Source organism: Palaemon carinicauda, chromosome 44 (genome assembly GCF_036898095.1).
Source record: "Palaemon carinicauda isolate YSFRI2023 chromosome 44, ASM3689809v2, whole genome shotgun sequence".
Classification (NCBI taxonomy): domain Eukaryota; kingdom Metazoa; phylum Arthropoda; class Malacostraca; order Decapoda; family Palaemonidae; genus Palaemon; species Palaemon carinicauda.
In genome coordinates, this window is record NC_090768.1 from 11,478,427 (window position 1) to 11,504,548 (window position 26,122).

At 36.5% G+C, this 26,122-nt stretch overlaps 2 protein-coding genes across 7 annotated transcripts in view; both read left to right on the forward strand.

Annotated features, from left to right (window-relative positions):
* Positions 1 to 26,122, forward strand: part of Taf5 (TATA-box binding protein associated factor 5) — a 570,605-nt gene that overhangs the window by 445,128 nt on the left and 99,355 nt on the right. The gene's annotated exons all lie outside the window — the stretch shown is intronic.
* The window catches only part of LOC137634494 (peregrin-like), a 160,914-nt gene that overhangs the window by 115,663 nt on the left and 19,129 nt on the right, over positions 1 to 26,122 (forward strand). For all 6 annotated transcript variants that reach the window (XM_068366918.1, XM_068366915.1, XM_068366920.1 and 3 more), the window contains 4 exons: positions 3,101 to 3,302; positions 11,048 to 11,172; positions 23,369 to 23,489; positions 23,998 to 24,186. In XM_068366918.1, the coding sequence (XP_068223019.1) occupies positions 3,101 to 3,302; positions 11,048 to 11,172; positions 23,369 to 23,489; positions 23,998 to 24,186 (637 nt within the window). The remainder of the gene's footprint in view (positions 1 to 3,100; positions 3,303 to 11,047; positions 11,173 to 23,368; positions 23,490 to 23,997; positions 24,187 to 26,122) is intronic.

Here is a 26,122-nt window from a genome sequence, read left to right on the forward strand (position 1 = left end):
ACGCGTCGGATTTGGGTTGGGGTGCGACCCTGGACGGTCGGGAATGCTCGGGTCTGTGGACCTCAAGTCAGAAGAGCATGCACATCAACGGCAAGGAGCTATTAGCAGTCCACTTGGCCTTGATGATATTCGAAAGCTTCTTCGAAACTAAGTGGTAGAGGTCAACTCAGACAACACCACAGCTTTGGCGTACATCTCCAAGCAAGGAGGCACACACTCCTTCACGCTGCTCGAGATCGCAAGGGACCTTCTCTTATGGTCAAGAAATCGAGGCATCTCCCTGTTGACGAGATTCATCCAGGGGGACTTGAACGTCTTGGCAGACTCTCAGTCGGAGGGGTCAGGTGATACCCACGGAATGGACCCTCCACAAGGACGTGGGCAAGAGTCTTTGGGCTACTTGGGGTCAACCCACCATAGACCTCTTTGCCACCTCGTTGACCAAAAGGTTACCAATCTATTGCTCTCCAGTCCTAGATACAGAAGCAATCCACATCGACGAGTTTCTACTGGATTGGTCTCTTCTGGACTTATATGCATTCCCACCATTCAAGATAGTCAACAAGGTACTGCAGAAGTTCGCCTCCCACGAAGGGACAAGGGTGACGTTGGTTGCTACCCTCTGGCCCGCGAGAGAGTGGTTCACCGAGGTACTTCAATGGCTGGTAGACTTTCCAAGAAGTCTTCCTCTAAGGGTAGATCTGTTACGTCAGCCCCACGTAAAGAATGTCCATCAAAGCCTCCCCGCTCTTCGTCTGACTTCCTTCAGACTATCGAAAGACTCTCAAGAGCTCGAGGCTTTTCGAAGGAGGCAGCCAGTGCGATTGCAAGAGCGAGGAGAGCTTCTACTATTAGAGTATACCAGTCGAAGTGGGAAGTCTTTCGAGACTGGTGCAAGTCAGCATCTGTGTCCTCGTCCAGTACCTCTGTAGCCCAAATCGCAGATTTTCTTTTACATCTGAGAAAGGTTCGCTCCCTTTCAGCTCCCACGATTAAGGGCTACAGGAGCATGTTGGCTTCGGTCTTTCGACATAGAGGCTTAGATCTTTCCAACAATAAAGATCTCCAAGATCTCCTTAAGTCTTTCGAGACCTCTAAGGAACGTCGTTTGGCAACTCCTGGATGGAACTTAGACGTGGTCCTAAGGTTCCTCATGTCAGACAGGTTTGAGCCATTACATTCAGCCTCCCTGAAGGATCTCACCCTCAAGACACTTTTCCTAGTGTGCTTGGCTTCGGCTAAAAGGGTCAGTGAACTTCATGCCTTCAGTAAGAACATCGGCTTTTCTACAGAAAAAGCCACTTGTTCACTTCAACTTGGTTTCCTGGCCAAAAATGAACTGCCTTCTCGTCCTTGGCCTAAATCTTTTGATATTCCTTGCTTATCAGAGATCGTAGGCAACGAACTGGAAAGGGTATTATGTCCTGTTAGAGCTCTTAAGTTCTATTTAGCTCGTACTAAGTCATTACGAGGTAAATCTGAGGCATTATGGTGCTCAGTTAAGAAACCATCATTGCCTATGTCAAAGAATGCTTTGTCATATTTTATCAGATTTTTAATACGAGAAGCTCATTCTCACTTGAATGAGAAAGACCGATGTTTGCTTAAGGTTAAGACGCACGAAGTTAGAGCTATAGCAACCTCCGTGGCCTTCAAGCAAAATAAATCTCTGAAAAGTATTATGGACGCGACTTTTTGGAGAAGCAAGTCAGTGTTCGCGTCATTTTACTTAAAAGATGTCCAGACTCTTTACGAGGACTGCTACACACTGGGTCCATTCGTTGCAGCGAGTGCAGTAGTGGGTGAGGGTTCTACCACTACATTACCCTAATTCCAATATCCTTTTTAATCTGTCTCTTGAAATGTTTTTAATATTGTTTTTTGGGTTGTACGGAAGGCTAAGAAGCTTTTCGCATCCTGGTTGATTTGGCGGGTGGTCAAAGTCATTTCTTGAGAGCGCCCAGATTAGGGGTTTGATGAGGTCCTGTTGTATGGGTTGCAACCCTTAATACTTCAGCTCCTGGGAATCTTTCAGCATCCTAAGAGGATCGCTGGGCTTCGTGAGAAAGACAGACTAATAAGGCAGAGTAATCGTCTAAGTCAACTTCCTTACCAGGTACCTTTATATATTTGGGTTTTGTTATGATATAACTGTCAAAAACTCTAAGCATATACGCTGTAAACTTAATTAACTCTGGTCTCTACCCACCACCATGGGTGTGAATCAGCTATTATATATTCACCGGCTAAGTTAAATATTTAAAAATGATATTTTAATTATAAAATAAATTTTTGAATATGCTTACCCGGTGAATATATAAATTAAAGGCCCCCCCTTCCTCCCCGATAGAGACCCAGCGGGATGAGAAAAATTGGGTCTGTTTACATGTATATGCGGTATCCGGCCTATAGTTGGCGCTGGCGGGCACACCCGCAACCTTCATAGCGATCACTCGCGAGTTTTTGTGTGTGTTTTCCGTCGAGCCGCTGGAGCAGCAGCTATTATATATTCACCGGGTAAGTATATTCAAAAATTTATTTTATAATTAAAATATCATTTTACGATTTATATGGTTATAGTGAAGAAGCTATTTTTTATAAGTTATTACTTAAGAGTTATGAGCTTTCTCCTAGCCATTACACTAACTTCATTAGGATCACTGTCGAGAACAGAATAAGGGAGAGTAAGTAAAGTAATCTAATTAGTTAGTTCATACTGTATTGATAAATGGGTTCTTGTTTGTAGAAGTATTCAGTTTGTATTGATCACAAGTGTAGGCAGTTTCAATCTTCTCTTTTTATTTTATATATTTGCATGTGATTAATTTTAGCTTATTTCCACAATTTAGTATCATGAATAAACGGTTTAATGAAGATTTTCCTTGTGTAAGATTTTGCATTGTGCATAAGCCATTACGTTTTTGCTTTCAGAATATTGTACCCATTTCATGCTTAAAGGATTTTAATCTAATTATTTCATCTGGCAGTGTTCTATTTAATCCATAAAAATGTGGGCATAAGTGAGTTGAATGGGTGATATTTTTTCATATATGCAAACATTATTCTTATATATATAAATATTTGGCAATTTACTTTTCAGTATCCAGAAATTAGCTTCATTGGTCAACATTGAAAAGAGATCTCAGTTCATGCATCGCTTACTTGCATTTTGGACATTAAAACGCCAATCTCGAAATGGTGTCCCTCTTCTCCGCCGTCTCACCACATCCCATGCCCGGCGCAGTAATCGGCAAACAGAAGAAAAAACTGTTTGTTTGAGGGACCGAGAGAGATCTGCTAGCGTAAGTAACTTTAATGATGTTTTGGTTTTTGTAGTAATCAGAATATTTTTTCATTAAAGTAGTGTCATGGTTGACTTACTTGATGAAATTTCTAAAGCTCGAATTACATGAGTGTGCAAAATCATTTTGTACATATGAAGATGATGGTAAATTTATCTTAGAGGTTTTAAATTGGGAATTGTTAACATGAAAATATTATCTTTGCATACTCATCTTAGTCATTTTAGGTTTTGTCACAACTCTTTGTTTAATAAGAACTTCTTAATTCAGTCTAATCTTTTTAATTGAGGAGGCAACCAACATCCAAGGGAACTAGGGAAACAGGCCTAAATTTTCCAGTTGAATGAAAAGTGTAACTGAAACATGATTGTTACTACATTAATGATTTTTCTTATTAAATTATCAAATTCACTTGTTTATAATGGAATGTTCATTTGGTTTTAGTTTTTTTTATGTATAGTCAAGATTAATTTTTTTTTAGTCTACAGTTATCCCGTAATATTCGGGAATTTGATAAATTGTGGGAAAGCATGTGGATTCATTAAAGTAATGATTTTAGGAAATTGTGGTATTCGGTTATATATTGAGAAATACAGGGAAGCATTCACAATCATATAGCAATAAATGTAGGGAAGCTCCTCAACTGGAAAGAGACAAAAGCCATTATTACACAATCTGTCAGTCTCCTCAATGTAGCTCTATAAGGCAGAGAGTACTTCATGTTGTTATAATTTTCTTTTTTTAGCAGCAATACATGCAGCGGTTTTACAGTATCAGTATTCACGGTTATATAACAGCAAATGCAGGATTGCATTCATATTTATATTAAAATGGAAAGTGGGTTGACTTGATATAAGTGAATTTTTAAGCCAATATTTAATACAGGCTTTATATATTTTCTGTTCAGGCATTACTCTATATTTGGTGTTATATAAGTGTGAATACTTTCTATGTTATGTCTTTACTGTCAATGTCAAAGGCTTAGATAACTTTTTTTTTTTTTATTCTTTACGGTAAGTTATACAAGGAACATTGAGTCTTGGAGTGTTATTAGGGGCCATTATGTATTTGTGGATTTTTGACATTTGCTGGCATCTCTTGAATGTTAAGGGGTGGCTTATTTTATAAATTATTTTTAATTGATGCTTCTTGCAACACTTTTCATTGACCATGAAACAAATTTCTTCACCCATCAAAATCATTAATAGTACATTTTGTTATGCTTGTTTTAGTAACCAGCTATACTTTGTTTCTAATATCTTACACAATGCTTTGGTATCTGTGGAACTTGTTTTGTGAGACCAGCTTTTATGTCAAAACGTTTTATGAGTTTTGTTGACATTTAATTGGATGTCTTGGTCTTGTTTCAAGTTAAAGATACCACATATTTCCTTAAATTTTTCTTATTCCTATCTATGGCATCATTCTAGGCTTCATACAAACAGCGTTTTCATGTTTTTTAAGTGTACTGTTTTATGGTGATTTTTGTTGTATATTAATTATGAAGTCTTTACTGGGATAGTGGTAAAATTAGAGCCTTGGGTCTAGTTTGACAGCTCTATATGATGTTCAAATTATATTTAGTTCATATACTGAATGTCAGTAAGTATACTGTACTTCAAAATTCACTTTCAGTGGGTAGAAATTTAGAATAGATTTATGTTAAAAAAAAAAGAAAAGGCATTACAAATTGCTGTAGTAATTTGGCAGATGCTTTTATCCGATAAGGTCAGAAGGCCTTTTATAGGTTCCAAATTTAATTTGTTCCCATGCTAACAAACCTTCCACTATTTATGTTGGATATTACGTCAGCGGAGCTGGAAGGTAGCCCTTCGATTTAAAGTGCGAGGTGGCAACCCTACCTAACCTGTAATAGTGAGTAGGTAAGTGGTAGTTGGGGGCTACCCAGCCACTTATATCTACTCACGGTTCAATGAATCACGTCACTTTTACTTTTGGCTGGTAGAGAGCGGATGTCTCCTTTCTCTCCCTTCAAGGGTTAGCCATTTACCACAATTGCTTTATGTTCATTCTTTCCTTTATAGATATGACTTGTGTTTTAACGCGACATTCCATTCCAGAGTAATGTGGCGTTTTCAGATGTTGATGTTTGTTCTGCGAGTTATCAGGAGGATTCCTAGGCGCTGACGATTCCTTGAAGGGGTGTTTTCTTCCCCCTCGGAGGGGAGGGATTTTCAGTTTTCTTTAATTTTTCCTCAGTGCTTCATGATGACATCGGGTTGTGAAGTCAGTGGCTGTGGATGCTGCTGACATCTTAGCTGTCGACTAGGTCTACCTCCCGTTTGCCCCTCCTTCATCTTCTGCTGACGAGGACTCTTCTCACCTTCTGCCAATCTCGTCGTCTCCCAACATTCCGCAATTTTCTCTCTCTCTCTACAGGCAATGTTTCAACCTGTATATGCAGCTCCGCCAGTTGAGGATTTCGAGATCGAGGACGATCGTCAACCAAAAGATTGCTCGACAATCGTCGTATCAATGGAATTTCCTTTTGTTTAATGATGGCAGGGGCGGCGAGACTCATCACCTCGTCTTCCTGGTCGGCCAGGATGTCGTTCACGACAATCCAATGATGAGTTCAGAATTATTCTGTTCTATGATCGCAGTGGCGAGACTCATCACCTCGTCCTCCTAGTCTGTAAGATTGTCTTTCCCGACAATCAAATGTTAGACACCCATTAGGGCGTCTTTTGTGATGATGAATGAGCGCAAGAGAGATTGTTACGATGACGGGATTGTAGGTTATTGCGATCTTAATGTTCTTCTTTAAGATTAACTCCTGTTTGGTTCTCCTTTAAGGAATTACTCCGGCAGGATTCCCGTTAGGAAAATCCCTTCAGGGACAACTCAGAATTAAGCCTTGGCTTTTTCTATAGCAACACTTTATGTTAATGTTAATTTTAGATAGAACTCGTTGAAGGGCAACAGAGTGCTGCTCGGACGTTTGCCTTCAGGTGTAAGATATGCCCCTTCTGAGGGAGAGTTTTTACACAACCTATGCGCACGTTTGCGCTCACGCTCAAGATCGCAAGTTAAACACTCATGGTCACGAGCTCATGACGATCGTGGTCTCCGCTCACGATTGCGAGGGAGACGCTTGTGACCACGATTACGACACTAATCTTTCCTCAACCCTTGATGACGCTTACGATCACGAGCTAAACACTCGTGATCTTAAGCCCTCGGACCTTAGTGGAAACACATTCAATCTCCATCTGCTTCCATTCTGGTTCAACCTCCATCTGCTTCAATTCTGGGGAAACATCTTTTATCTGCACTTCATGAAACTCATGCTTGTTCATGAAGTCGGACAATGACTTTCTCCCGTAACCGGACCTTCTCGTTAGGCTAAAGTGGTTGAGAATGAATATATTCCTTTCGCATAAGAGAACTCCCTCCCATGAGCTTGAAATAATCGCTTTGTGTCTTTTTCACCAAGTGAAGTGAGTCCAGTCTTGGCTACAAGGATACTATCTTGTAGCATCCCTACTTTGTCTCTCCTCGTGAGACAAGCTTAACCTCCAAACCTTGTCATGAAAGGCAAAGTTTTGTGATCAACCAGTTAGCCTCTTACAGTATGTAGGATCGGCCCTCGTCTGGAAGACCTTGGCCTATTGATTGATTTTAAAGTCTCCCAACTTCTGCAAGACATCTCCTTCCGTTTACCTCGATCTATAATTCAAGTAATTGAAGGAATGACACGAAGGTCATATCCTATACGGATATCCGTAGACTGTGTCATTACCCTGTAGAAATTTCTGTCATTACCCTGTAGAAACTTCTGCAGGTCCGACAACACTGTGTTACTTCCCGTCGAGGGCGACCTCTGAAGAACTAACCAGGTCCCAGGTCCTTCAGCACTAGAGATCATCCTTCTCTTGGTCCTCTACAAGACCTGAGCAAGTAATGGTCCTAGTTAAAAAGACTGCCTGATGAGAATCTCTCCCAAAGATTAGATCTCCTTGTTCTTCTGGATTTGACGCTTCCAATAGAGGCATCAAAGAAAAGGGGGGAAGGTTACATACAGGACCATATGTCTTAAGGACTATGATCAGAGCATGAATGATACCGTCTCTTAATCCCCGTCTCTTAATCCCCCAGTAGGCACTTTCTTTCTTTGGGAAAGTGCCTGGGGCTAATGACAGTGATTCATCAGTTTCCTGTTCGCGGGAAAATACTTAATGCTCCTACGTGGTCTCCTCTTTGGGGTATCCTGTCCAGGGGTTTGAATTTATAGACTCCACCTCTTTTGTAGGAGTATTCCTCCTACAGCCTCTGTTTTACAAGTCTTCCTTCGGGAAGCGGAATAAATGATTATGACAAGCAATGATCTGTTTTGCAGGAGGAGGACTGCTGGCTCCTGTTCGATTCCCTTCTGCGAGCAGTTTTCCTCTGGAAAGAAATAGATGGCTTTTTCCCACTTCCGTGCAGACTTGTCTCATTAAGGGACCCGACTAGAGTTTCGGTCTAGCCTCATTAGCAAGAGACTTCTTCCTGAAAAGATCACATACAGTGGCACTTCTACGACTCTGAAGAACCCATTACGGACTACCTTTACAACTAGACACTCTGTGGTGAGAGTCGAGTGGTCTGTTTTTTCCTCTTCTCAAGTGTGCTATTCCAGTCATGCACTCAAAAATTGCCAACAAAGGGAATCACGCTCTTAGGCTTAGGTAACGGAAGACGTTTGCTTGTTCATGGAGCATCTCCTCCAATCTTTGCTCTCCATAGAGTTTGAACCAATTACCCGGAGTGAGGTATTACAGCCTTCTATGGGACATGTGGCTCTAAATTGCAGGTCTTTCCTTGGATCCTGAAGACAGGTCTTTCCCAGTGTGACACGAACAAAAGAGACATGTACCCTATAGAACTCACTCAACGTCTCGCTCACGGCGAGAAACCAAGTAACATCCTATTTTGTTCTGGCCAGCTTGAGCCTCAGGTTCAAGCCCTAAAACTGGGAACCTGCTGCTTTGTAATCAAGGCTGTAACACAGGTAATTACTTAAGTACATACCTCGAGGAGGGTGATTACTTAGCCCCAAGGGTATAGCACACTGGGTCAGATACTCATTATTGTTTCTTTTTTTCACTCCTGTGATTGTATTGAGACCATTCCTCAGGAAAACAATAAAGGAGTTCGCTCCTTAGGTTCAGCGCGCCTTGCTAACCCTAGGAAGGTCAAAGGAGGTTGTAAGAAACTTGTACGTGACGGGGATTCAGGTCCTATACCAGTCACAGAATCCCTCCCCTCCACCTTATAGAGATGACCCAGAGCTCTGAATGTTTTAGGGCAGAATCCATCCATGACATTTTCAAGCAGCTCCTTTGTTACACAAACTGTGTCATTGATAGGGTGGAAATGTGTCTGATCTTCACCTCACCTACTTACAAGACGTGACCCACAGAAGACCTTGTACGTTTTCTCTATCGCTCCTGTGGTCCATAACGCTTTCGAGCAGCTTCTTTGTGACACAAACCGTGCCATCGGTATGATGGATACATGTCTAATCTTCTCCTCACCCTATCTACAAGATGTGACCTGCAGAATATCTGATACGTTTTCTCTATCATTCCTGTGGTGGTGACACAATAAGTGGTTTAATAATACCTCGGGGTCCTTGCTGGACAAGTAGCAGAAACCTGAAGGCATTGGCTACCCGGGATAAGACTGAAATGAATGAAAGTATGCCTGTCTCTTTTACTTTCATCATCTTCCCTTCCTTTAAGGAACAGTGCCATGGGTCCCTTTGCAAAGCTGGCTTCAACCTCTGCAGGTAATAACCACTTCCCTTGTGTAACCAAGTATGTTTTTCATATACTCTTACACGTCCCCAACGCCTGCGAGGTAGGTCTTGACAAACGTTTTTTTTGTGTAGGGCTCCTATTTTAACTAGGAGTATCTTCTTACCTAGATGTTCTTATGATATCTCGCACAACTACTTAAGTTGCTCAGGCCGCTATCATACTCACTTGTATTGATATGCGAGGTGCAATGTTTCCCTTGATTACAGTCTAATACTGTACAAAGGAAACACAGGTCAATAGCTAAGCCAGTAGTTGGACTTACCACCCTCCTAAGAGTGAGTCATCCAATATAAATAGTGGAAGGTTTGTTAGTATGGGAACAAATGATAAATTTGTGGAAAATTTTTATTTTTCCCTAGCTAATGCAAACCTGTAGCTACTTATATAAGTTGGCCCCCCATCATCTGTCTCCCAGTAAGTCCTGCCTGCAAGCAAAAAGTGACGTGGTTCATTGAACTGTGAGTAGATATAGGTGGTTGGGTAGCCCCAACCACCCCTTATTTACCCACTATTAGTGGTTAGGTAGGGTTGCCACCTTACACTTTAAATCTAATGGCTGCCTTCCAGATCCGCCGAAGTAATATCCAATATAAATAGCTACAGGTTTGTATTAGTTAAGGAAAAATACAAATTATCTTTGATTTCAACATATTAAGAACTTAGACAGCTGTCATTGAGGCCTATAAGAAGTGTTCATTGTTGGAACCTCTATAACCTATTCCATCATACTGTTAAGTCATAATGTAGAAGTAAGTAGAAATTTTTAATACTCATTGAAGGTGATCAATAGATTCATAGTTAACATGACCATTAAAGATAAGTCTTATGTAGGAAATAATTTCTAACTGCAGGAAATATAATTATTTGAAACTGCATGTGGATATTCTTTGATATACACGGTGCTTTGCTCTGGTCAAATAGAAAGGAAATATGAAAGGAAAACTTTGCTATTCTTTTTAGAAGGAAATTCATCACAGCATGTTCATATGGGTTTTTGCAGCTGCGATCCCTCTTAATTGTTAGTTCAGTAGTCTTTTATGCTGAACACATTCATTGCAGCCAGCATTCAAAAGGTGAAGCATTGCTTGCTTGTCTATAGGGACTTTTTGGATATTCTTTGATAATAGCTAACCATATGGCTCTATTATTTAAAAAAATCGTGAAAATAAATGTTTTTAGTATATTAAATTCTTTATGAAAAAAGAATCCCTTAATTTTTTTTACTAAAGAATTCAAACATAACTATCAAACTCAAAGGTAATTGATACTATCGTTTGTCATACTGTATATGGAACTGTAAAATATACCATAGAAGAATACAGTTGGCTCTTATCTTTTGATGGGGAGGGTGTATAGGTAACAGAGATGCTTGTTAATGCAAAATTGAAATCCACAAGTATGTGTGCCCACATTAATAAATCTGACAGACCTATTTCCTTATATAACTAAAAAAAAATGTATCCTTTTATAAACATTAACATTAGTACAAAAGCTAAAGTTATGTTAGAATTAGTGGCATATAATTTATCATTATAATAGGAACAAAGGCTGAAAAAAGTTAGATTAGCTTTGTTTTACCTTATTTGCCTCCATGTGAATAATCAAGTCAGAAAATGTTAACCCAAAAAGGGTAAGAGACAGTTGTAGTCTACCATTTCTTGTCCCTTTCTCTCCATTGGTTTATGAAAGCTTGTATTCATTTTATTAATTATTTTAGACTGTTCTTTGACAGCTATTTCAACAAGTACTCGTCAATGTGCTTTTAGTGCTGATGGTTTCAATCTTGCAGGCCACTCACAGAAAAAGTTACAATGTCAATTTACCAGATTTGTTTTTATGAATTGAAACGGTAGACAATTTTGTGTATTAAAGTCTATTAATATTCTTACATTGATTTTTTGCCGTGACCTTTTTATTCAGGATTCAGAAAGGCTACGAGAAGAAATCAAGTACTGGCAAAGATTGCGGCAGGATTTAGAGAGAGCAAGGCTTCTTTGTGAATTGATTAGGAAGAGAGAGAAGATGAAAAGAGAGTTTGTCAGAGTGTAAGTAACCTTTATTTTCTCAGGTCACATGTCATTTATATTTTTCATGTAAAGCACGACAGTGGACTAATGATTTGTGGATTTATCTTACATGTTACTTTACCTTTAGAGACTTGATAGCTATGCAAAATTTCACAGGAAAAAGAGAAAAATAGAATTATAAAAGTATAAAAGTGTAGACATTTTTTCAAATAACTTTGAAGCATGCACAGGTCCTTTCAATATGCATGCAAAATTAATTTTACATGGCTTCTTAACACCATAGAGGTATTGCACCTACTGTGCCTTGTTCAACATCTAGACAGAACTACATTTTCTTTGCATTGTTTGTGTTGGCCCAAACTGCATTCCTTGGTGTCTTAATTTTCTTCTCTATCTGTTCAGTTTGTCCATATCCCACCTGGCTGTTTAACTTTAAGAGAATAGAATCAAGAGAACTTATTTCACATCCAACCCTGTAGAGGGAAGAGCTGACTTGAAAGAAATTCTCGATGATGATGAAGTTTACATTTCTTAACCCCTCGTTCAAGAACTCGTAGTCTAATGTATTGTGTTAAAATTGAAAATATTTGAGATGTGCTGTTCTCAGTTTGTGTTTTTTGTGTTATGCCAAACAGCTTTTAATACCCAAGTACAGTTTGTTGCAAGTTCATTGTCTTTTTTTTTTTTATCAGAAAGTTTTGTATTGCACTTAATTCTTTGCATTTAAATTTAAATAATTATAAATGTAGGAATATCCTAGTCTACAGCCTACAGTTTTTCTTTTATAAAATAATAGGTTACACTTAATGCTCTTTACAGCATCCCCTCAGCTCCAGCTTGGCATGCTATCGACCTTTTATGTTCATCAGTTCCCTTTGGTTTCTCTCCTAACTGCCCTACTCCTAGAATATTCTATTTTTAGATTTGTTGGCTCTTATTAAAAATAAATCCTTCAAACCACATCTGAGAGTGAAGATTGATCAACAATGAGAATCCATTGTATTGGAATTCATTAGTTTTCCATAAAGGATTATCATTAAATATGTTTTCACATTGATAAGGTATTTATTTCTATGGACTCCTTTTATGTTCATATAGCTTCTTCAGAAGCCTGGTTTATCTATGTTTACCCCAGAATTTAATCATAAATAAAGATGCCTTTGCTCAATATCTTGCTTCTTTAGGCGAGACGGTCGCTCCTTCATCATCTCTCTCCTTCACTAACTCCACTAATGTTGCTGATATTACCCAATTCTAAACTCTTATTAGAGCAAATTTTATTCTTCCTCATGTTAGCGAGATGTTGAAATTGTCTTTTCCTCTTTGGCATGATGAAATTCTTGCCGAAACCAAGAAAAACGACGCAAAAACGAGTGAATGTCGGAGGTCAAACTCAAATTTGTACTTTGAGGTTTGTGCTAGCACTGAAGGCCGAAGGGTATAATTACCATGTAATATTCGTCTTGTGACTCAGGGAATCTTTTCAGATGCCATTGCTCACAATTTGTTTTATATTAAAATGTAATATAAATGAAGATTTACATTAACAGAAGAAATATTACATTTTATTGTAGGGATCAATGATTTTGGTTTATTGAGCTACTTGAACTAATTACCGTGTAATTATGCAAGTAAGAGGAATTTTGACAAAATTTTTCGTAAACGCATTCTCCATCGCCATACGAAACTCAGTGAATTTTTTCAGGATTTTGTGTTTTTCGTCCTATACTCCAATATATTGCCATACCGGCCAGGCCCCTTAATCTTTTATTATTGTTGGCGATATATCCGCCGCTAAAATGCATTTTTGTTCGCTTACAAGCTCTGCTACTAGCTCATCACACTTTATTACACATATGAGTCTAGGTATAAAGGAGACGTGAATATTATAGCGGGGTATTCATTTTCTGGGAAGAACAATCGTTAAAAACAGTTTGTCATTATTATTACTTGTTAAGCTACAACCCTAGTTGGAAAAGCAAGATGCTATAAGCCCATGGGCCTCAACAGGGAAAATAGCCCAGTGAGGAAAGGAAACAAGGAAAATATATTTTAAGAACAGTTAACAACATTAAAATAGATATTTCCTATATAAACTATAAAAACTTTAACAACAGAGGAAGAGAAATTAGATAGTGTCCTCTCAAGCAAGAGAACTCTAACCCAAAAGAGTGGAAGACCAGAGGCTATGGCACTACCCAAGACTAGAGAACAATGGTTTGATTTTGGAGTTTCCTTATCCTAGAAGAGCTGTTTACCATAGCTAAAGAGTTTTTGACTTAAGAATTGCATAAATCTTATGATAAAACTACCTAATAACTTGTTTTTGATGTAAGTTCTGATGCAGCTTTTTGCGCAAAGTATTTAGCGACAGTTTTTTCTAAAACTATACAGTATTATTCCTCTCAGTTCCTTCCATCTCATTGTGTATAAGTCGTTAAAATGTTATCACTATTATTAAGAATGGTTGATTTGTATAAAGTTACACCAAATCTGTTTGATCGTAAATTAGGTTTCAATATAATGCGCTCTTTTAAGTCAATCCTTACGACTAATAAACAAAAACCTTTAAATACAGGGTTTACAGGCTAATTTTAATTATGGCTGTTTGTGGGTATTATTGTAGGAAGTGTTCTTGAAATATTATTTTTTGCGGTTAAGTGTAATGTATTAGAAGGCTTTCTTTGAGCATAAAGGACATATTTACTATAGCCTAACTAGTTTAGATTTTGTTATATTGATAAATTTAAACCATTAACTCCTTTGATGGTAGCTCAGAAAGCTACCAGAGTAATATTTTAGGCTTAACATGTCTGGTTTCAAACCCTAACCTAAATCCTGAAGTGGTTGCTAACAGTTATAACTTCTAATACCATTTATTATTATTATTATTATTATTTCCAGCCGTAGTTGGAAAAGCAAGATGCTATAAGGCCAAGGGCTCTAAGAGGTAAAAATAGCTTGGTAAGGAAAGGAAATGAAATAAACAAACTACTGTATATGAGAAGTAATGAACAATTAAAATGAAATGTTTTAAGAACAGTAGCAATATTAAAACAGATTTTTCGTATATAAACTATAAAAAGAGGCTTATGTCAGCCTGTTCAACATAAGAACATTTGCTGCAATTTTGAACTTAGGAAGTTCTACCAATTCACTTACCCGATTAGGAAGATCATTGCACAACTTGGTCATAGCTTGAATAAAATTTCTAAATTACAGTGCAGTATTGAGCCTCATGATGGAGAAGGCATGACTATTGGAATTAACTGCATACCTAATATTACGAACATGATGGTACTGTCCGGGAAGATTTGAATGTAAATTATGAAAAATTTTATGCGACATGTATAACAAACTAACAACGGTGCCAGAGATTAATATCTACATTAGAAATAAGAAATTTAATAGACCCTAAGTTCCTGTCCAGCAAATTAAGATGAGAATCAGCAGCTGAAGACCAGACAGGAGAATAATACTTGAAAGAAGGTAGAATGAAAGAATTTTAACACTTCAGAATAGTAACGGTTTTGGTGGTACACTTTATCTCCCAGGTTTGAGATCCTCTAACAGAGATTCAAATTCTTTATTTACTTTTGCCCTTCTGCAAAGTAACTATCCCACACACTCCTTTCTAGCCACTCTTTTAGACACTTGAATTTGCTGGGGAGAGCACCAAAATTGTAGCCTGGAACTTTATATCTCTCCTCTCGTTAAACCAAGTGCCTCTGCTTGCCTCTTATGTGCTGAATAATGTTTGTCTAGATAATTTATTAAACCACTCGTAACCTAAGACCTTTTTACTTTTCATATTATTTTTTGGTTGGCGTGTTAAATCTTATGATTCCCTTGTACTAATGATTCTCCTTTTGTATAAAGATTCACTAAATTGGTTTGTTTATGTCTTGTTTAAGTGGCTGTGTGTGCCATTCTGTTACAAATATGGTCACTACTCTATCTCATACATATCAGTTAATGTACGTAGTGGTAGTAGTTTGGAAAACAATATAGTAAAATTCTTAAAATATATTATTAGAATGGGGATTTTAAATTAGTCTTCAAGATAAACTCTAATATAGGCAAATAAACTACTCAAGGTACAAAGTTCTTTTTGGCTAAAATATGTTTATTTTCCCAAATGTAGAGTAAGGTTAGTAATTCAATTGCTGTTTGGTGCAAAAGCCTTTTAGTGTACTATATGGATTTTTGCCAATCTAGTTCTGGATTATAATCAGTGTTCTGGTTTGTTATTTGTCAGCAAGGAAATTACAAGATTTTATTAAAAAAAAAAAAAAAAAAAAAAAAAAAAAAAAAAAAATCTTGATATTCTTTAAATTCTTTTGATGAAAGTTGTATTAAAAGAAATGTATGACTAGTTTGAAAGTATTAACTTCAAAAAGTTGTTAATTTATATAATTACTTTAAGTTACCAGTTACTCAAGTAAGGAAAGATTTTCATAATTATTTGTAATTATTTGATATCCATGGGTAATAGAAAGTAAGACTTCATACCAATGGTGGGATAGCAGAAACTGGCATTGTCTTCAGATATATATCGTCACTAGCCTTCATCCAAAACTAAAGGAGTACAAGGTATTCTTCCTTTTCCAGATAGAGGAGGTGTTGTAATTTTAATTTGGGCAAGATATATCACCCAATGTGGGTTTTGTGATAAGGGTTGAAAACAGCTATATGACCTAATAGTAGGATAGTTTCTCAGGCAGAATTGTTCCCCTATTTTGTTCATGGTACAGATAAAGAGGTAGCCTAATTGATTAAGTAGTAATAAATGGGTTACAGGAACATAAGCCAGGTTGTTGCTCCAGCTTTGTTAGATATTGTAATTGCGGTGGTACATAGAAATTGTTTTGGGGTGATCTTGTTCTGCGTTCTCTGTCTCATGTGGGGAAAAATTTTCTTTATGAATCTTATGAGGAGTGTGTAGGCCGCTAGGTTCCCTTCTAGGAAGTACTTTGCATAATCAAATTAAAGCTGTTAGTGTAAACATAAAGTTCAGCTAAGCAGAAAGTCTAATGGTTCCAAGCTGATTGTCACTACTTTTGTCAGTTTGTTTAGAAATTTTGAAATGGTTGGGTAGTCCGTACATATTCATGTTTGCAACTTAACTGAGCAAAGACCCTACTACGTTGAACATACCGTTCCACGTCAGATCGGCGAAGCTTTACAACATTGGGTGGGATGGATGACTGCCTGGGAATACTCGATATTCTTTACAAAGCATATTGAAGGTGTTTTGTATCCCTTAGCATAGAAGGTAAATGCATCTGGGATTAGAACTTTACTTTTCAGGCATTATAAAGGATGTCTTTAAGGGGACCATCCACTATTGTGTTTGACATAACTTTAAAAAATCAAAAATCGTTTTATTGTTTTTATGTATGCAGAAACTTATCGTACATGCTCTCCAGAAGTTTCAGCCAATTATTTTTACAAATTATGAAGATTAAGTGGTCTTTCAACGATGACGTCATCTTTACTGCGTCTTCTGTATGACTGAGTTTTAACAGAATCGTCTTTGCATGTTTATTCTTGCATTTAAATAGCAATTGTTCCAACACAGGAACTTACCTCGAACTACTTTCATAGGAGTTACCTGGAACCTCCTCTCAACCGACCAGAGTTTTGTGTATGTAGTTTACGCTACTCCCGTTTTCTGTGATGGTAGGCCTAGGCGGAAGGATACGTGCCCTGAAGGCAATGCCGAGGCAGGCCACATGTGAGCTTAGGTCGCGACCTTCAGTAAGTTCTCTGGTCGCGTCGTGATATCATCTCGACGCTCCTCGTATCTCAGTGCGACCCTTTGTGTTGTGTACCGCGTGTGTGTCCACGTGGCCCGTTGTGCTCTCCCTTGTGCTTCGCGCTTTTAACTTGCGTTCCCTTGTGCTTTCCTTGTGTTCTCTTTCTTTTTCCGCTACGTTCCTGTGTCTGGCGGTATTGAGTTAGTGTGTGATGGAGCAAACGCGTACTACGATCTACGAGAAGAACAGCCTGTTTCCAAAGACGTATAGTAGTTACGTTGCATATGTGTTTGTTTACTTGCAGTTCGTATGTACTGTACATTGTTTTCAGAACGTCCTCATGAACTTTATAGCAAGGGCAGTGTTACCCAAGTTCAAAGAAAGAACAAAAAGTAAGCAGAGAGCAACAAATAAGAACCAAAAAGAGAGGCAAACGTGAAAAAGAGTACAAAGCTGGAACATTCTAGCAACAATGAGAGGCCGCTGGCAACTCATGACACCCATACACCAAGCGTAATAGTATCTTAGGGTTTAAATACCTCGTTTTGGAAGCCTTCATGTAGGAATAAATAATAAAAGTACAAAGTAATGTTATTTTTTTTTTTTTTTTTTAAGTGAAAATACATAGCAAATCTTTGGGAGCTCATAACTCAAAAACATACTTATTCACACTTAGGTACATTTTTCTCACTTATTTATTGTTTGATTTTAGAGAGAGATATAATTGAAAAGAGGAATAAATATCCCACAATTTTTTGTAATAAAATTTTGATATTCCTTTTTCTCTTTTCATGATTTTTTTACGTATAGACGAAGAAAATTAAGAAAAAGTTCATTAAAAAAGTCGCAATTATTCGATTTATAAAGAAGTTTTGATGGTATGATTTTCAATACAATTGGTGTCATATCAGTGGAGAAAAATGTACCTAAAAACATTTTTTTAAATCATGATTTTTGCTAATACAGTAAATCAAAATTTTTTTGATCAAATGTCTTGAAATTTCTATATAATGAAGGTATTATATATGTCTAAAGCATATATAGAAGTATATTTTGAATTATAAGAAAAAAATGGAGGACATAGCGGACAGTCCCTTTAAACCTGCCTGCATTAAAAGGCCTCCAGTAATCGGGCCTTTTTTTAGAATTCAGATGTACTTTTACATATTTAGAAGGTTCAACTGTTAAGTCTTTAAAAAACTTTTCCCTTATAATTTTAACAGCTAAATGTATAATAAATTGCAAGCACACACTTATAAGGTGGACTTTGGGAGTGTAAGTTTTTTTTTCCCTTCATTCAGAGCTGAATATTTTAAATGCTAAGAGTCTTGCAATTGTTTCACTTCTCCCCATTAGAGATGGTTGTATTTATTTCATCTGAAAATAGTTGTCTTTGTCTGGTAAGAAATGTTCTGTAGATTTTGAACAAACTGGATATTACAGGTAGTGTCCCTAATTTGCTATGTGGGATCAGAATTCCAATTCTTTCTATCCAAAAAGAGGTCGTTTCATTTCTAGTTACAAGGTTTGGTCACAGAGAATCACCAAGAATTAGATCTAAATCTGATAAAAGCCTTGAAGATGAAGATTATAGGTATTAGGAGTTAATCTAAATCTCTTATTTTTTGCAGAAATGTTTCTTTAGAAATAATTTGTTGCATATTGTATCTGTTTGGTGTTTGGTGGACATCTTGAAGAATCTTGGATTTCTTATCAAGATAATTGGTCTCTAGGTCCTATAGTGGCTGTTGGTGCTGTGGTCTTTTAGCATGAGTTCAATTAACTCAAATTAATTTTTTTTTTGCTAAATCAAATATTGTTAGAAAAACAATCTGGAGTCCTATATTTCAAAATGTATTTTGAGATGGCATCCATTTAATCTAAACCATTTGTATCTAGAAATTTGGTTAATTTTTACATTTAAATTTTCTTGTTGACCTATCTCTCTCCTGCATGGTGTCTCACTTCCATTAGAGAGTGAGAATCAGATATATGAACATCAGGGAAGGTTCATACAAATATTTGGAATTTTTGTAATGAAATTTTAAATATTTCTATACTCACCTGATGATCATGTACATACCCACCCTCCTTACCGCAGACTTGTGTTATCAAGGATTAGGGAATATTGCAAGTGATGGCGCTCCCTATCATTAACCACTAGATTGTTTCAGTGCTTACCTAGATGCTGGTATCTTTTGAAAGGAAAGAAAATTGGAAAAGTTTTGAGAAATTTTTGTGGTAAAAGTCTCTAAATCAAGCTTCTGGAGAATATGCCATATGGATATCAGTTAGAAATAATAAACTTAATTATTAAAATAAAATTTTAGCACTTCATTATATTGTTGTAAGGTGGCTTTTGTTTACTTCATGGTCAATGAAATATAAAATTTCTTTTCTTACTGTATGACATGCTTTGAGAAATTTACTTGTGTCCCTATCTTTTTAATTATGTTTGTTTGCTGGATTTGTGACCAATTCCTTGTCTATATTTTGCTTATAATCTCAATGAAAAATTTATTTATTGGTAGTCAACTGTTATTTCCAATAAATTTGTTATTCATCTCATATTTTTTTGTGTTTGGGCCACATACGGTTATGAGCTTATCATAGTCTGTATAAGCATAGATCTTCTGATGCAATGCATTGCTATCCAACATAAAATGTCTGCCGATCATTTTTTTTTTAAAAAAGGCTTTTAAATTTTTTATCTTCGCTAAACAGTTGATCTTGCTACATACTTAACTTTTGCTGTTGAAGAGGCACTAGCAAATATAGCATAAATTTCTTTTTCATAACACAGATTACCTAATGGATGAGTTGCTTTAATACATTTACATCACTTCAAAAACAGACTTTATCTTTGTACAAAACATCAAGAATTCCCCTTTTTTATTTATGTTGTGCTGGTTTACATTACCACCACATTTACCTGTAGCTGACATAAATCACCTGACCTTATAAACAAACTAAATATTGTAATGTAAGCAAGCATGTACTGTATATAATCCTTTTGTAGTTTATACTAGTATGTGACATAGGACTTATTAAATTGGGTTGTAATTCATGCTCAAAATTACTTCTTTTATTCCAGTAATTTATATTTGTTCCAACACGGAGTACTTACCTCGAACTACTTTCTTAGGAGTATCTGGGATTCTCCTCCCAACCGACCAGAATTTTGTGTAGTTTCCCCTATCTCCGTTTTCCCTAGTGGGGTCCCTCTGTGGCGGATGGATATAAGAACCAAATCTAGATAACCAGAGTAGTGTTTGTTTGGCAAAGGTCATTGTAAGATAAAGTAGGCTACGTATTTATGAGATACTTCCTTCTAGTTACTGTATACTTATTTACATAATTATAATAAAACAATTTTTACTTTATTGTTGGGATACCTTCATAATAAATAGGCTATTCGAGGAATAATTCTTTATCAATGAAATTGACTTTTATATATGCGAGGCCATCTGAGAACATAAACACACACGTCATCAGCTGATTTCAAGCTACCATTCATGAGGATATGCAAACATATAAATAACATAGTATTCTTAATGTATGTAAAGATGATGTTATTGAAAATAATTTTTCCCTGTAGACCTAGAAAATCCAGATAAACTAATTAAAGCCATTGCTATATCATGTCTTTTTCTACATACAACAGCCAAAGATAAAACCATTTCTTTGCTACTTTCATCGCCAAACATTATGAACACATTTACACATCCAATTGATAACTAATGAAACTAATAGCTTTTAGTAAACTGTGTGTAAACTTTGGTACTATATAACATATTGGTATTTGTGCAATATTTATTTTAAGAGGTCATGAATAAGTTTGGAAATTACATATACGAACTCAGCAGAATAAATGTTGATGTAGTCAGCTGATTCAAGCTAATGCTATCAAGGATGCATGCACATATAAATAAAAAGTATTCTTAATGTAATTTGCAAAGCTATTTAAACCTTTTTATAATATATGACACAGTTTTCATACAATTTACTAAAAGTCACGGTATCGTTAGTTATCACTTGGGTGTGTTAATTCGTTCGTTCATTTGCTGTGATTGGTTATGAAACATAAACAAACAAAATGGTTACCCTATTGGGTGTCATTTGTAGGAAAAACATGATATACAATCTGCTTTCTTTAATTTATTTATAATTTCTACAGGTACGGAAATTAACACAAAATTTGTTATAACTTCTTTATATAAGTAAACTCTAACCTATACACACATGGTTTTGTAATTTAGCAGTTGTTTAAACTACAGTTATGGGATGAACTAAATTAGATTTGACGACTTCATTTTTTACCTCGTCTGATGTCAAGGTCATCTTATACACATAATATACGGTGTTTACATTTGATTAACTTGCTCATTTACAAATATTGTATAGTATTCTTGTATATTTTATTTACAATATTGTGGGATTTTGATAGGGAAAGTAGTAGTAGTTCCTATATTACTTGCTATTGTTTTCCAGTACTATATAATAATGTTAATGATTTTGATATTCAGTTTGTTTTGCTTTTTCCCATGATTGAAGTAATGGTTTTCAGGAGTTTCATTTAATTTACATTCCCTAATAGTATTACTTAATTTTTGTGAGTTTCATGTGATTTACATTCTTTAATTATGTCATCCAGTGATGCAAAAACAAAAGGTTGTTAACCTCAGATGCTTATATTGATGTTACCCCAGATGCTGGGCATATATACGAGACAAGTGCCCATACAATTTGGTTTGGTTTTGCCTGACTTTATGCTTCGGGAACCATATTTTGGATGTAATGGACTATCGGCGATAACAGACACCCCTTCCCTTTATTAGTCTGTTATTTGAAGGGTCAACTATAGGTTTTACTTTCTGCATGTATACAGTGAACCCTCGTTTATCGCGGTAGATAGGTTCCAGTCGCGGCCGCAATAGGTGAAAATCCGCGAAGTAGTGACACCATATTTATCTATTTATTCAACATGTATATTCAGACTTTTAAAACCTTCCCTTGTACGTAGTTCTGTTAACAAACTACCCTTTAATGTACAGAACACTTAATGCATGTACTACAGTACCCTAAACTAAAACAGGCACAAATATTAAAGGTGATTTTATATCATGCATTTCCTAAACACGCTAAAAAGCACGATAAAAAATGGCAACCAATGTTTTGTTTACATTTATCTCTGATCATAATGAAGAAACAAACTGGAGGTAGAGCTTTGCTTATTACCCAGACATATTTCCCATACTTTTCCCATAGAACTACATCACATCTTCCTACTTTAGAGATACATATATATATATATATATATATATATATATATATATATATATATATATATATATATATATATATATATATGTATATATGTATATATATATATATATATATGTGTGTGTGTGTATATATATATATTTATATGTATACACATATACATACCTACATATATACATAAATACATGCATACATATATATATATATATTACTGTATATATATGGGTTATGGAAAACATCCGCGAAGTGGTGAATCCGCGATGGTCGAACCGCGAAGTAGCGAGGGTTCACTGTAATGTAGATTTGATTGAATCATAATCATATTTCATAAATACACTTTACTACTACTTCCTTTAGTTAAATTATAGCAAGACCACTTAGTCAAATATGCTGTTTAAACAAGATAATTGGTTTGAAGAATTTTTATTGAATTGATAGGTGGAAATTGGTGCTTGATGAATTGAACTGCTAGCCAGGATTGAAGAAGGAAATTAAGGACAGTTAAACAAAGGTCAAATAAATGGTAAAACCCTTCAGTATTGCCTGTATTATACTTCGCAAGGTATACAGTATTGTATCTGGTATTCACATCTCTTGGTTGTAAATTGGTGCATTTGTATAATTTTACATTGATTTATAATTTGATACCTGACTGGAAGGAGTATAGAGAGGAAAGGTCCCGTTTTTTTCATTTGTTTGATGTCGGCTACTTCCCAAAATTTGGGGAAGTGCCTTGATATATAGGTGAACCATTAAAGCTAACATGCATTCATTATAGTTTTGTAAAGAATAATTTGGTAAATTGGCCTCTATATTCGTATAAAGAGACTTGAATTAAATTAAGTAATAAGCCAGGTCAGTATAATTGAATAATTTATTTGAAAAAAAAAATTACTAGCAGACTTCTGTCTTCATATAAGTGAGATCTATGCAAATGTAGGCCAAGTGATATCAGACCTCCCACAAGGAATAATCCTTGGTAATGTTCTTATAATTATCTGATTAGTGATTTGGAAAATTCTTTTATACCTTCTGACAATTCATGCATCTGATCCATATCAGATTAGAAAACATATCAAAAGTGCAGAGAAACAAAGTGGTCTTAATAATAGCTTTTGTTAAAATCTTATATGTTATTAGTAATTTTATAAGTTCCCTATGCTCTATTTCAGGAGATCTGAAGAAGTGAAGGTTCAACTGGCACCTTTTGTTCATTTGCTGCTGCAGACTATTGATTTGATACAAGAGAAAGATCAACAAATGATATTTGCTGAGCCAGTTGATTTTGATGAGGTATAGTATACTAATTTAGAAGGAATGCAGTCTTTTTTGGTTTCTCTACAAGACTTTAATGTAAAATTACCCCATTTTGTGGTCATGAATTTATCCTAGGCTCCTCAATCTATATTAAAATAAAAGAAAATGACAATCATCCGGGTGTACTTTTGTACTCATTACGAGGGCTTAGGCAGTCCATGGAGTCAATATTCATATTTGTATTCTGCACTATTATCTCCCGGTACTTCTCTATTTACATAATGAAAATCGTGATGATGTGATAATCTTTTATACTTTTTTTTTAAATTCTATTCATTACCTTTGCATTTTACTGTGGACTTCAGCTTAACAACTTTGTTGTCCCATACTCTAGATTTAATTTTAGTTGATGTGCTTGGGTAGATATGTATATGCAGTGTATCCTTTGTTTGAAAGTAAAGTACAGTATTGTACTTATGATTTGTAATACTTTTCTAAGATATAGTTTTGTTGTTAAAATTATTTTATTTTGTCTTCTTTTCAGGTGTTGGATTATCTAGATGTGGTAAAGCATCCCATGGACTTGTCAACAATGCGCCAAAAAGCTCAGGCACATCAATATCAAAACGTGGATCAGTTTAGTAGTGACTTTGAGTTGATGATTGATAACTGCTTGACTTACAATGCAAAGGAAACCATTTTTTATAGAACAGCAATTAAGTTGAGAGATCAGGTGAGTATGGGATTTGTAATTTTTCTGGTTTTATGATTTCTTGCTTTTTGTAACTCGGTACTTAGTCATATATTTTTATTTGATAGAAGAGTTATTAGACTTTCTTAACCTTTTCTAATCTTTTAAATTGACAATTGTCATAAATCTAAAATTTACTTTTCATCTAGTCATACTTTTATGTGTTATGTGTTCCTACATGTATAAGAACTTATCTTCCTTTGAAATTGGGAAATGTCTTTAGCCGAGCTGGAATGGCCGTTGACGTCGTTAATGAGGTAGTTAACCCTCTTGACACCAAGCAGTATTCTAAATTTCTCACCCTTGAGTGCCAAGCCCTATTGGGTAGCAAAAAATCTTAACAAAAGTTTTTTGTAAGTGCTGTAGGACGTTTCTATGCTAGAGAGCTTATTTTGGTCTTGTATATGAGTTTTTGTGTGTGCGTGTGTTTATGAAAAGTATATTTTACAATCATAAATATTCTTAAATGTATAGACAAATGTTTAAAAACTAGAGGAGGGCATAGGAAAAAAATATGGTATGCCTGAATGTTCTCACTAAATTCAGATGAATGCAAAAACTATGAAGAAAGGAGATTAAATTTAAGTATGCCATTAGCCAAATGAATTTCCTTATAATGATGTGTAGTTTTATATATTGCATATAGTTCATGTTCGTCAAATCTGAATTTGTAAACAGGTTTTTTCAATATTAAACTTACCCGATAATCATGTAGCTGTCAACTCCGTTGCCCGACAGAATTCTATGGAGGGATACGCCAGCTATCACAATACTAGAAGGGGGTGTACTTACCAGCGCCACCTGTGGCCAGGTACTCAATCATTTGTTGTTGACACCTCCTCAATTATTCCTCTGTCGTGCTTCCGGCTAGACGTTCTGGGATACGCTTATGGTCTTCGAGTTTATTCATGGAATTTGGTGAAGTATTCTCTTAGATTAACGGCTGTCGCATTACTGGAATCTTTTTTATATTAGCTAGATAGCTTTTATATAAATACTGATTAACGGTTTATGAATTTTTGCTTGTTTTTGGATCACCCTTTGGCTAACTCTTTGAAACAAGATGTCTGACGTTTCGCAAGCTCCCTCCCATAGACGATGTAGGTCTTGCAATAGGCGTATTCCGAAGGCCTCGGTAGATCCTCACACCGCTTGTTCTGACTGTAGGGACAGGCCCTGTCTATTAGAAAATCGATGTGAGGAGTGCGCCGGACTTTCGGAATTGGATTTTGTCCGTCTTTTAAAATATTCATCTAAGTTAGAGAGAGGTAGAGTTAGGAGAAGTTCTTCTCACTCTTCTATGTTTTCCTCACCTCATGATCCCCTACCTTTTCCTACCCCTGTAGTGGCTACCCCCGAACTTACTGTGTGCCCTCCGCCTGATATGTCAACTGTTTTGCGTGCTATTCAGGCTTTAGGAGATAAAGTAGAATCAGTGGTAAGTGACCATAAGTCTCTGATGGCCGAGGTTAAAGAACTGAAGGTCAAGAGTGCAGTGGGTGGAAATAGTGCCAGTGCTGTGACGAGTGCTAGTGTCTGTGCAGTGCCAAGTGCTAGTGGTGCCAGTGTGGTGCGTGAGGATTTTTCTGTGCGAGCCAGTCGTCCTCCCAGTCCGGGACCTCTTGCAAGCTCCCATGCCCAGGGGAGAAGCAATGTCGAAGGGCTTAAGGGTTCGACAGGCCTTGTTAGGCGCACAGAATTATCCTCGGTGGTTGCGGGCGTGTCTTCCTTAGACCGTCACTCCCACCTGCAGACGATTGAGCCCGTCTTCTCGTCCGCTGATCAACATGCAGGGAAGAAACGTTGGTCTCAGGTCTCGAGACCGCTTAAACGTAGAGTTCAGTCAGCGAGTGCTCAGCCAGGTTGTAGTCATTGGCTCAGCTCCGACTCGCCTCAGTCATCGGTCGACTGTACTCCG